A 13,124-nucleotide genomic window follows, 5' to 3' on the forward strand; every position below is an offset into this window, starting at 1 on the left:
CGATCGTATCCATGCCATTAATACCACCAATGTAATCGGTTTCTCCGGCGGTTGGTGGTTGAATTATTAGGTGAATGGATTTGTGATTTTGGTAACAGTTTTGTTTGGTTTGTTATGTGCCATTCGTTTCGCTTTCAATGTGCTAAATGGGAAAATTCCCAAAATACACATTTGCGTAAAGGAATTTTGACTTTTACCCGGCGCAAACGAGCTTAGTGGAGCCCAAGCTTGGCTAGCCTCGTTTAATTTACATAGAGCCCGACCTCGAGCTCGGCTCGTGAGTAGATTTTCAAGCTTGAAACGGAGCTCGGCTCTACTTTCAAGGCGTCAAAATTGAACAACACATAAATGGCTTAACTCAATAGTGAGTTATTTTGTAAGGGAAAATGATACGAAGAGGTTGACAATTTGAATCACTGGCTCATATGTGAAATCGTGAAAAGTGAAAAAAAGAGTGAAGAAAACGATCCAACTAAAAAAATCATAAATTTTTGCTTACTTGACTTTGAAGATTTTTTCAGGTCATTTTTTTAATAAGAAAATAGCAAGTTGTAACCAAACAATGTAGTTTATTAATTATCGCATTTAATTTTTAACTGGTGTAGTTAATTTAATATTTGTTAGATTGGTAATAAATTATTAGAATTACTCTTTAAAACGACCTTGATGCATTATTTGTCATACCATTAATCGCTTCCATCTTTCCCCTCATCTGACTAGGGCTATAAATGCGTCAAGCTGCTCATGAACCACTCGAGATCGCCGTGAAAAGCTCGATCAAGCCGAGTTTAATAAAGTTATATGTTCCTAGTTTATCCATTGCTTTTGTCTACCATGTGTATAAAAAAATGAGGCATCATGTTCAAGTCATCCACGAGTCAGTTATACTGACATGGGTTTCAATTGCTTTTATCATATTACAGCGTTTTCACTAAATGAATAACCAACTAGCTTAAATTTAATAAAATCGAACTTTGAAATCTATTATCACTGATTATGTTACCAATATTAGAAAATTTGTGATATTACGTTTTTCATAATTTGTGTGGATTATAATTAATACATTTTAATTTGTGGACTAATGTATATATGTAATCCGGTCATAATAAGTCATGTTTTGAAAAGTCATCTTAGTCGTTGGCTTTTAACAAATTCCCGCCTCCCCTAACTAACTCCGACCGCCGTCCGCCACCGCCGGAAACTCCCAAAATGCCAAACTCAATCCTCGTCCCCCTCCTCCTCTTCACATTCTCCCTCTTAACACCACCCGCCACGTCAGAAATCCGATCCTTACACGTCACCGACGACAACCGCCCTATGATCCTCTTCGAAAAATTCTGGTTCACCCACAAAGGATTCGCCTCGGTCGCCATCTCCTCCGTCTCCGTCACCACCGGCCTCATGCAACCAGACCCGTCGCGCCTCGGGTTCTTCCTCCTCTCCGAAGGCTCGTTAAACCAAGTCCTCATGGAACTTGAATACAATCACATTCCATGCGTTGTTGATTCCAAATTAATCTCACTCCTTTTCACGTTCCAGGTATTATTTCCCGTTTACCTGTCACTTTATTGTAATCAGTTTGTTTTTAAATAAAATGCAAATATCAAATATAGTAATCATATCAATCCCAAGAATCATGGCTAGTCAAATATGGAGACATGGCTACGTACCCATAATGGGTTTTCATCATCTAATAATATTAATTCATATTAATCAATATATACACGATCTTCTTTACCAGGATCTTGCTCCTCCGCCGCATTCATCTGTCAACAAATCGTATCCGATAGGTTATCCGGGCGAGTACTTTCTGTTGTTTGCTAATTGTAACCGTGGATCACGTGTTACGATGGATATACGGATGGAACTGTACAATAGTGATGATGGTGTGCATAGAGATTACTTATCTGCCGGTGAATCGCAGCTACCGTCGCTATACTTCATGTTTTCCTTGGTTTACTTTTGTTTTCTAGGGTTTTGGATCAAAGAATGTAGGAAAAACAAGTTGTCAGTTCACCGGATTCACATTCTCATGGCAGTGTTGCTTGCGGTGAAGGCGTTTAACTTGATTTGTGCTTCGGAGGAGAAACATTTCATCAAAGTTACAGGTATTGTGCGCAGGGGCATTTTTGTCATTTTTTTGTATTGGTTTGTTAGAGTTAGTTGTATGTAGGCGTCTCTTTGTAGGGCTGTAAACAGGCCAAACCGAATAAGGATTTGTTAATGTTCGTTCGTTAAACTTTTATCGGACAAATGAACAGGTCACGACATCAAACCGAACAAAATATCTTGTTCGTGTTCGTTCATTAAGGAATTGAATCACGAACGAGCATAAATGAACACATACAATGTTCAGGGCCGGCTCAACGAATGTGGGGGCCTAAATCGAAACAAGATTTTGTGGCATTTTCATAACAATCGTTAAGGATTTTTTTTTTTTTTTTTTTGCTTTTTACAAGTTTTTAACTCATAACATATACTTTAGCAACAACCAAGCTAACACCACACAATACATTACTTTGAGTTTTTTACCCATTATAATATATCTATATATGATGTTTTTTTTGGACTTGGGGGCCTTAATTAAATGTGGGCCTAAAGCCCTAACTTGTTTTCATTGTCTCACGAGCCACCCTTGACAATGTTTTATTTGATTTGGCTAACCGAGAATGGTCAGTCATCGGTGTCAACGGTTAAGTCTTGCAACCTTCGTGTTGTTTCTTTTTTTAACATTCACATACACATAATACTTGTATATATAGATGTCTTATAGTTAATGTTTTTGCTTAAATGTATATCATTACATTAAAAAAGTCATTAAAAATTATAACAAAACCTTTAATAAACAAATATAAACAGACGTAAACGAACACCTTATCAAATGTTCAAGAACACAATTTAACGAATATTATCTCTGTTCATGTTCGTTCATTTAGTTAATCGAACGAAATTCCTTGTTCATTTCTATAAAATAAACAAGCCCTACAACTTTGTTCGCCGAACGTTTGATTTGTTTACAGCCCTACAACTTTGTCCTTCTATTGCATATATTCTTATTAGTTTGTAAAGTAAAGATGACCGAGAGAAAGTTGATAGTTGTATTGATTTTTGTATATGGTTTTTTTTAGAAAGAAAACCAAAAATACATATAGGCTCTACACTTTTAATAATGGAAACTACAATAATATAAATAAAGAGGAAATCCTTGATTGCAACGGTCTAAAAAGCTGTCATCTTGGAGGAACAATCTTCAAATAAGGAAGTAGTAAAAAAGATTGATATATGAATATCTTTATCTTTATGATTGTTATTTATATTTATTTTTATATTTTCTAACACTCCCCCTCAAGTTGAGTAATGGGATTTCCGATACTCAACTTGTCAAGACAGTTGTTGAATATTCTTGAGTTGACGGCCTTTGTTAAAATATCTGCTAACTGGTCTTCTGACCGGACAAATGGTAATACTATATTTCCGGCTTCAAGTTTCTCTTTGATGATGTTTCGGTCTATCTCTATGTGCTTTGTACGATCGTGTTGGACATGATTTTTTGAAATTTGGATTGCGGCTTTGTTATCACACATAATTCTACTTGCTTCGGTTGGAGGAAACCCGATCTCAGTTAAAAGTTTATGAATCCATAGAACTTCGGCTAGGCCTCGTGCAATTCCTCTAAATTCTGCTTCGGCACTAGATAAAGCTACTACCTTTTGTTTTTTGCTTTTCCAGGTCACCAAGTTTCCGCCAACCAGAGTGAAATATCCTGATGTAGATCTGCGGTCGTCTTGATCTCCCGCCCAGTCTGCATCAGTGTATAGTTGGACTTTCAGATGTTTATTTTGCTGAAAAATAACTCCATGGCCCACTGTTCCTTTGAGATATCTGATAATCCTTAATACTGCCTCCATGTAGGCAACTTGAGGTTGGTGCATAAACTTGCTAACCACTCCAACTGCATATGCAATATCAGGATGAGTATGTGAAAGATATATTAGCTTACCTACGAGACGTTGGTATCTTTCTTTATCAGTTAATTCGCCTTACTCTTCCATGCGGAGTTTATGGTTCACTCTCATTGGTGTGTCTTCAGGCTTACAATCTATCATTCCTATTTCTGCTAGAAGATCAAGAATATATTTCTTCTGACATATAAAGATCCCCCTTTTTGATCTTAATACTTCAATTCCTAAAAAATATCTCAGTCTTCCCAAGTCTTTCATTTCAAATTCTATGAATAAGTTTGTCTTCAATTTCTTCATTTCTTCTTCATCGTTTCCTGTAATGATCATGTCATCAACATATATAATTAAACAAGTCACGAGTTTACCTCTTTGTTTAAGAAACAACGTATGATCAGAGTTGCTTTGTTGATAGTCATATGTCCTCATTGCTAAGGTGAATCTGCCGAACCACGCTCGAGGGGATTGTTTAAGCCCGTAGAGAGATTTCTTTAGCCGACATACTTCTTTTGATTTAGATTTTGTTGTGAACCCAGGTGGAGCTTCCATATAAACTTCTTCTTTTAGTTCCCCATGTAAGATAGCATTCTTGACATCAAACTGATGAAGAGGCCATCCTTCATTTGCAGCGATCGAAAAAAGAACTCGGATTGTATTAAACTTAGCTACTGGGGAGAAAGTTTCTGAGTAGTCAATCCCGTATGTTTGGGTATAGCCTTTAGCCACTTATCGTGCTTTATATCTTTCAATAGTTCCATCTGGTTTGTGCTTGATTGTAAACACCCAACGACACCCCACTGATTTCTTCCCCGGAGGAAGATCACATTTCTCCCATGTGTTGTTTTTCATCAACGCCTTCATTTCTGTATCTATTGCATCCTTCCAATTCTTTGATTTCAGAGCTTGTTCCACAGAGGTCGGAATTTTTTCGGCATAAAGGGAAGAGGTAAAGACTTTGGCTTCTTTGGATAGGTTTCCTTCGACTATGTTTGCCATGGGATACAGAGAGGACTTAGTCTGTTTCTCAGGAGAATACCGTTTTGCTGGAATTCCTCGGTTAACTCTCGGTGGAAGAACATATTTTTTTGTTGTTCCTTCTTGTATCGGTTCTTGCTCAGTATGTATTGTTTGTTCTTCTTGTTCCACCTGCACTGTTTCTTCTACTTCTATCTCATGGTTGTTAGTTATATCAATATTTTCATGAGTATCATGAGATCCCTCTTCTATTGTATTTTCAAATGATTTAGAATTACTTATCTCAGACGTTATGTCAGGATGATTTAGGATTGTAGCACTGCTTGTTGGTCCACTAGATTGGTGTGAAGTTAGTGATTCATCTTGGGTACCGTGATTGACTTCTTCTGATGACGGTGCCCATTTTGGAACCCATTTTAGCCAACTCAGTGTGTCATGCTCTTTCTCCCCCTCACCACTGAGTTGGGAGGCATAAAAGAATTCAGTTTCAAGGAAGTCACAGTTCATGGTGGTGTACATATGACGTTTTGTTGGACTATAACATCGATACCCTTTTTGGTTGACACCATAGCCTAAAAAAACACATTTTTCAGCACATGGATCAAGTTTGTTTCGATTGATTTTGGGTATGTGGACAAAGGCAGAACATCCAAATACTCGTGGTTGTAATGTGAGATCGGGTGGCAGTTTGGTAAAATCAGAGAGGGCTTGAAGAGGTGTTTTTAGGTCAAGAGCTTTTGTCGGTAGTCGATTGATAAGGTATGTGGCAGTGGCGAGAGCTTCGGGCCAGAAGGACTTAGGCACTTGGGATTCAATTAGGAGAGCCCGAGTTATTTCTAAAAGAATGCGGTTTTTTCGTTCAACGGTGCCATTTTGTTCGGGGCTGTGAGAGCAAGACGTTTGGTGAATTATGCCCCTTTTTTGACAAAAAAGTTTCATTGAATCGTTTATGAATTCCCCACCATTATCGGATCGAAGAATTCGGATGTTGATGTTAAATTGTGTTTTTATCATGGCGTGAAACATAGTAAATTTATCAAAAAACTTCAGATTTATGTTTTAGAAAATAAATCCATGCCATACGAGTGCAATCATTAATAAAAAGTACAAAATAACGAAAATTTTGTCCTCCAACAACTTTTGCTGGTCCCCAAACGTCTGAATGGATGAGGAAAAATGGTAAATTAACTCTTATGTTATTTGGTTTAAAAGTATGTCTATGGCTTTTAGCCAAGACACAAGTTTCACAATTCAACGTTTAATTGGAAGGAAATAATTTTGGAAATAAAAGATGTAAATAACCGATAGAAGGATGTCCCAATCTCCTATGCCACAACCAAGCTTCCCTGTTTGTAGTTCCATGAGCCAACATCACATTCCCATGTCTAGTCACTTCGTCTACATAGTACAACCCTTGACGTTCAGTGCCACGTCCTATTATCATTCCCGTCCTGATATCTTGTAAGATACAGAATGTTGGGTGCATTAATACTGTGCAATTTAATTCTTTTGTCACATGACTAATAGATAATAGTTTATGTGACAGGGAAGGGACATAGAGACAGTTTGAAAGTTTTAAATTGGGTGATATTTCAATAGTTCCTTCCCCCTTAACAGGAACTATTCCCCCATTTGCAGTTTTTATGTGGTTAATTTTAGGCATTGTCGTTGAACTAATATCAGATTGTTCAAACGTCATGGTGTCCGTAGCACCAGAATCAAAGATCCATGATTTGTTTGAAAAATCACATGTCTGGGCCATATTAACTTCTCCCCAAATTTCATTTGGGTTATTTTTGTAAAAAAAATCTTGAAAGCTTTCAATTTTAGTATTTTGGCCAGTAAAAAAAATAACCGATTCTTTAGGGGTATTATTGGTTTTAATAGATTCTTCAAGGACTTTATTACAAATAATAGGTTGAAAAGAATATGTATCGTAAACATCAGGGTTTGAGATTAGTCTCTCAACTCATCACAACGATGGGATGCTTCTATGCCACCAGCTATTTTTTCCGATTCCATGTGGGTTTCCTTTGTTCACGGTGGTTTCTGAGCCACCGACCGGATTTCCTTTGTTCGCGGTGGTTTCAACGCCACTGACGGCGGCCCTTCTTTGGTGGTATTCCAATAAATCTGAGATGATAGGTTGTCAGTAACGTTTTGTTTTGGATGAGATTGGCTATCTGAGATCTTCATTGTATATTTCATTGGTCGTCAGGCAATTGTTGGTTTTGGGAATTCATATATTTGGGTTGTTTGTTTGAATGGTTGAGTCGCTTTTGTCATACATATTAGTTTCTGGAAATTGAAAGAATGATGAGCAAATATGATATGCTCCTAGAACCATTCACTGCTTTGATACCATAATGACCGAGAGAAAGTTGATAATTGTATATGTTATTTTTTTACAGAGAAAGAAAACCAAAAATACATATTACAATAATATAAATAAAGAGGAAATCCTTGTCTAAAAAGCTGTCATCTTCAAATAAGGAAGTAGTAAAAAAGATTGATATATGAATATCTTTATCTTTATGATTGTTATTTATATTTATTTTTATATTTTCTAACAGTTTGTAGGCATTTCTGTTCTTTAGTTGTATATATTGCTAGTAGTTTGTTAAGAGTTGGTTTGTATCTATCAGTGGCTTCATTATATTTGGAAGCCTAGCATTGTATTGTTTCAACTGATTTTATTATTGAGAGTACTAACATTATAAAATCATTTAAACAGGTACGCCTCACGGATGGGACGTCTTGTTCTACACGTTTCAATTCTTTCGTGCAGTGCTCCTGTTCACCGTGATCATATTAATTGGGACCGGATGGTCGTTTCTCAAACCGTTTCTACAAGAAAAAGAGAAGAAGATGTTAATGATTGTGATCCCACTTCAAGTATTAGCAAATGTAGCATCAACAGTAATTGGGGAAAACGGCCCGTTCATCAAGAGTTGGGTTACATGGAACCAAGTGTTCTTGCTAGTAGATTTGATCTGTTGTTGTGCGATTATTTTCCCGATTGTTTGGTCAATCCGGTCGCTGCGCGAGACCTCTAAAACAGACGGGAAAGCTGCTAGAAATCTCGCTAAGTTGACACTTTTCAAGCAGTTCTATGTATTGGTAATCGGGTACTTGTATTTCACGAGAATTATTGTGTTCTCGTTGAGAACGATATCGTCTTATAAATTTGAGTGGGTGGCTAATGCGGCCGAAGAAACGGCCAGTCTTGTGTTCTATTTGATGATGTTTTACATGTTCAGGCCGACCGATAGAAATGAGTACTTTTTGGTTAATGATGATGAAAAAAAGGAAGCTGAGAGGTATCTGCAGACAAATGAGTTTGAGCTTTGAGTACATAATGTAAGTTAGCTGGTTGTGTTGTAATGACTTTTAGATCAGCTATAGTGTATGTTCTATATATCATGTATACTATACTAACATGTTACTCTATTGCAAGAATATTTTGTATATAATGTGGTAAATGAATCATGTTCTGATGTTCATAACATATAGCGCGTATCGTCAAGTTATTGAATGCAAGATATGTAGAGTGGTGATTGTATATGTGGATTAAAGCATGCATATTTTATGGTGACTATGGACCCGAGTTTGAGACCGACGTAAGCATAGATGTCAGAACGTCGTCCCACCAAAAAAAACGTCGCCCGCAAGAAATCTGGAAGTTTAGGTGGAGCCCCTAGACTTTGTAACATTAGTCGCCTAGTTATTGGACTCGTCACTCGTTGACGACGTGTTTGTAGGAGACCCTTCTGAAATTTTGTTGTTTTGATCTATTAAGGACGTTTTGAGATTTTTTTTTCAAAAACAAACATAACATATTACACTTTTATTTCTACTTAGTCAAAAAGTACAGTAGTCACTTAATCACACATACGATAGTTAAAATCCTTTGTCGGTGGCCGCGTAAGAATTCAGTTAGGCCACGTGGTAGGTTCTGATTACGCCACTTTAATATTTATGTTATATTTTTATTCAAAGTATGTTAATTTCTTTTAGGCATTAACTAATTTAATGTTAGGGTTTGGTGATCGCACCGTAAATAATTTAACCGATACCCGACTGAATTCGCGTCGCTTCATTAGTTGCAAAAGTTTGGTAGTGTTGTTTTTCTTTTTGGAACATCAACTTTCTTTGTGTTTGTGTTAGCTGTCTAAATGTGGAGAGTCCCGTTGTCTATTCTGACCTGACTATATTGTCTTAATCGGGCATATGCTGACTTTCAGAGTTTGGTTTGGGCATTCCCTCGAAAAATCATACCATCGATTGCCACTTGACAGTAATTGTGCCGCCACAAGAGCATAACTCTCTAACACATGATGGGACGAAAAGGACTCAAGATTCAAATTGAGAACTAACCCCGCAAGACGTAGCTCAAATGCTTCACGACATCGAATTATCATAAAAAAAACCATAGCGGATAATAAAAGAAATAAAAACTAAAAAGTAATTGCAAATGTACCGGGCGATGCTGGCTACCGTTCCTTATCCAATCGCCGCCGTGAATAAACCGGTGCCGGAAAAACCACGGCAGGTTCAACTCTCAAAACAATCCCAGAAGAAGAAGGCTTCCGGCGGTTTTGGTGCAAAGAAAAAAGAAGCTGTATGGCAGTGCGTAAATAATTGCGGCGCCTGCTGTAAACTGGATAAGGGTGCTTCATTTCCATCACCCCAAGAAATATTTGACGATGCTTCTGATATTCAAGTACAGTATCAGTGTATCACATCAATTTCTTAATTCTTACTCTTTGTGTCTGTTTCAAATTCAGATTGATATGGATTTGTTAAGTAACGTTCAATATACAGGGCATAGTAGTCAAGTTTAAGAACCGAAAAAACCGAACCCAAACGAAAACCAACTGTTTGGTTTTGTGTTTCTGTAAAAAGCAAACTTTCTGTTAGGTTTCGGCTTTTCATGTAATTTAAATTTGAAACATAAAAAACTGAACTGACATGTCTGGAGTCTTGGACCCAAACAAAGACAGACGGTTTGGCTTTATGTTTCATGAAAGCCGAACTTTCGGTTTAGTTTCGTTTTTGCGTGTATTTAAACTGAAAATACGTGACCAAACCAAAAATTATTGAATTGTAAGTAATTTAAGTAAATTTAATAATGGTAGTGTAACGCATATATATTTTTGCCCAAATGTATAATAACCGATTAATTATTGATTAACAAAAAGATTTAGGCCTAGATTCATTATATTGGACCCAAATTTTTTTTTGACAAAGATATTTCTACCCACAATGGCAAAACTGAAAAAACCAAACCAAACCCAAACCGATATCGAAAGTCGAAACCGAACGACTTTCAAAAACTAAAATCTCGTTTTTTTGGTTTGGTTTGAGCCTGAAACCAGCCCCATACACATCCTTATGTCTAAGGGCAAAACTTTGGTGATTAGATACCATGTTTAACAGGTGAATTATCTTTTATGTTCAGTTATATAAATCTTTGGTTGGTTCTGATGGATGGTGCATACATTATGAGAAAACCACAAGAACATGCTCCATATATGACGGTAATTGTGTTCTCTAAGGTCTTTACATGACCGTTATTTTCACCTTGTCACACATGTTATAACATATGCCTGTAATTTCAGATCGGCCATACTTTTGTCGAGTCGAGCCGCAAGTTTTCGAGAATTTATATGGGATTCCCCAAAAAAAGTTCAACAACGAAGCATGCAGGTTCGAGCTTACTAGTTTAATAAGTTTGTTAATAGACTTTATGAAATTGAGTACCATTTATTTATATTAAAACAAAATATGTTATATATATTGTTGAGCTATTATTTCCATATTTATAAATTACATGTGATAATATTAATTATGTGATTATATATTATATTAAATATAAGTATATTTATATAAAATAGGGTTATTTAGGCTTGTGAGTTAGTCAAGCTCAATATATAAAGTTCAGGTGTGAGCTTGTTTATTAAACGAGCTCCAATTAAGGCTTGAACTTGGGCTATAGCTCGTTTACATTCGGCTTAATTCAAGCTTCTTTTGTGCAACTCTCGAGTAGCTCACAAGTGGATCGACTCGTTTACACACCTGAATGGATATTAAACATTTTGTTCTTATTGTCTTCATTGTTTTTCCTTGCAGTAGCTGTATAGATACAATTAAAGCTGTTTATGGCTCTCGATTAGCGGAATTAGACAGATTTAAAAACGCTATATGGACGACCTAAGTTGCCATATGATGATCTTGGACTCATCTGCTTAAAAGTACCAAGGTGATATTATATATATATCACACACACACACATACATTTTTTTTTTCGTTTTTGCATTGTAATCGGTGTACATTAGTTAGTGCTAATGATAAAGTTCATCGTTTGGACAGGCATTTGAAGCGCATCGACCTGTATGGATTGTTCTGTGGATGATTACAACTATAAGATTGTCTACTATCCTTACTTTTGTGGTCAGGTGGACTGTTCTGATCCTTTATACAACTTGCTTGACTTGCTTATTTTGCCTTCTTTAGTCGAGTGGCATGTAATGTCGGGATTTAGGTAGAGTAACATGTAATGTCGGAATTTGGGTATGGATTGACACGGAGAGCATGGGTTCTTGGGACCTTTTTAACCCGTTGATGACCTTAATATGCTAATTTTGTTCTTGGTTTTCAGTCAAAGTGATTTTCTCGAGCCGGCTAGACAAACCTTAGCCACTTATATTGTAGCTTCCGACACCATGTTTGTTATTCCCCTTGACTTTGGGTATTTCATTTCAACATGAATTGTGACGCCATCGCGCCTAGTGAAAATATGGCTCGACGCTCCAAGATTTTGTGATATGTACGGAATATGCATTAACCACCAAAAATGTCTTCAAAAAGGTTGTTGCTGTTTCTCTCAGTTGGGAAGCTTTCACTTAAATGTGTAGGAGGCCGGACTTAATGCGTATAAAAATGGGCCCCGTCATCGGAAAACTCTTTTCTGACCAAATATCCGATTTATAGTTGAGATTATTTAAATTCAATTTTTCAAAATAAAAATAGAAAATGAAAGAAGTGAAGTAGTGATAATATTAATTATAACTTTTTTTTCCCATTAGTAAATGCATTTGTAATCAATTCAAGCCCTTTTTTCCAAACAGTATGGTCCCATTATGCTATTCCATATTGGTTCAAAAATCAAAACCATTTCTTATAATCTCTTCCTCTAGTTTAGCCAAACAAGTCTTGAAAACTCATGATCATGTAATTTGTTCCCGCCCATTTTCACAGACACGAAGCGATTAACTTACAAGAGAACTCAGTTGTTAACCACGTGTTGGTGACCAAAACTGAATCCATGGTTCGTGCCCTAGGGTCACATACATCAAACGTTGCGGTTAACCTAAACAAGTTGTTCTTAGCCATGGTAAAAGATGTGGTGTGCAAGGTTGCATTTGGTAGTAACTATAGGCAGCAACCAATTAAGGGTCCATCTGAGCTGTCTTTTTTGAGTCATGTCGCCTCCATTATCGACATAAAACTGCCCTGTCAATACAAAAGTTTCGAAACATAGTAGCATTAATCGATGCAAACTGGTCATCTATTGCTTGCGAAAATTTTATGAATATAATGAAGAATGATACCGTAACACATAGTAAATAGCGTAATGTGTGCACGAATCTGTTCGGTTTTGGGCTCAAAACGAAATGCCGTTCTTGTATTTTTGAAAACTGCTTGGTTTCAGTTTTTTGACTTGGATTTGGGTTCAGATTTTTCATTTGTGCTTGAAAAAAATTTGAGCCGGTAAAAAAGGTTAATAATTAACTGACTATTATACATTTGGGCCAAAATAATGAATTTGAGCCTAAATATTTTTCTTAGTTAATAATTAATTGAGTATTATACATTTGGCCCAAAATATTTAGGAAAATTGGATATTAATAATCCCAACTATTCATTCTTAGCCAATAATAATCCCAACTATTCATTCTTAGCCAATAATAATCCCAACTAACAATATGACCAATAGCAATCCCAACTTTCAGTTATGCTGCCAATAGCAATCATAGTCTAAATAAAACCCGGATATACATAAAACCTGTTTCGGGTTTTTATTCGGGTTCGGTTTCGGATTCGGTTTTTGTTTTTTCGCCTCTATTAAGAACAGGCAATGTGGGTCTTGGGCCAGATGATCATGATGTGAGCTGGACCATGGCAACA

At 36.5% G+C, this 13,124-nt stretch overlaps 2 protein-coding genes across 2 annotated transcripts; both read left to right on the forward strand.

Annotated features, from left to right (window-relative positions):
* The first annotated feature begins 709 nt into the window (after positions 1–709).
* LOC143617941 (protein CANDIDATE G-PROTEIN COUPLED RECEPTOR 7-like) lies at positions 710–8,345 on the forward strand. The gene is made up of 3 exons (XM_077090328.1): positions 710–1,539; positions 1,742–2,108; positions 7,669–8,345. Exons 1-3 carry the CDS (start codon positions 1,210–1,212, stop codon positions 8,283–8,285), a joined length of 1,314 nt encoding a protein of 437 aa, XP_076946443.1. The 5' UTR covers positions 710–1,209; the 3' UTR covers positions 8,286–8,345.
* Positions 8,346–9,390: 1,045 nt separating this feature from the next.
* LOC143617943 (uncharacterized) lies at positions 9,391–11,495 on the forward strand. Its single transcript, XM_077090330.1, has 5 exons — positions 9,391–9,657; positions 10,396–10,474; positions 10,556–10,643; positions 11,067–11,196; positions 11,307–11,495. The coding sequence occupies exons 1-4, from the start codon at positions 9,409–9,411 to the stop codon at positions 11,149–11,151; spliced, it is 501 nt and encodes a 166-aa protein (XP_076946445.1). The 5' UTR covers positions 9,391–9,408; the 3' UTR covers positions 11,152–11,196; positions 11,307–11,495.
* The last annotated feature ends 1,629 nt before the right edge of the window (positions 11,496–13,124 follow it).

Source organism: Bidens hawaiensis, unplaced genomic scaffold (genome assembly GCF_021521415.1).
Source record: "Bidens hawaiensis isolate Kalapana, Puna unplaced genomic scaffold, B.hawaiensis_p1.1 tig00060860_1, whole genome shotgun sequence".
In the NCBI taxonomy this organism is placed as follows: domain Eukaryota; kingdom Viridiplantae; phylum Streptophyta; class Magnoliopsida; order Asterales; family Asteraceae; genus Bidens; species Bidens hawaiensis.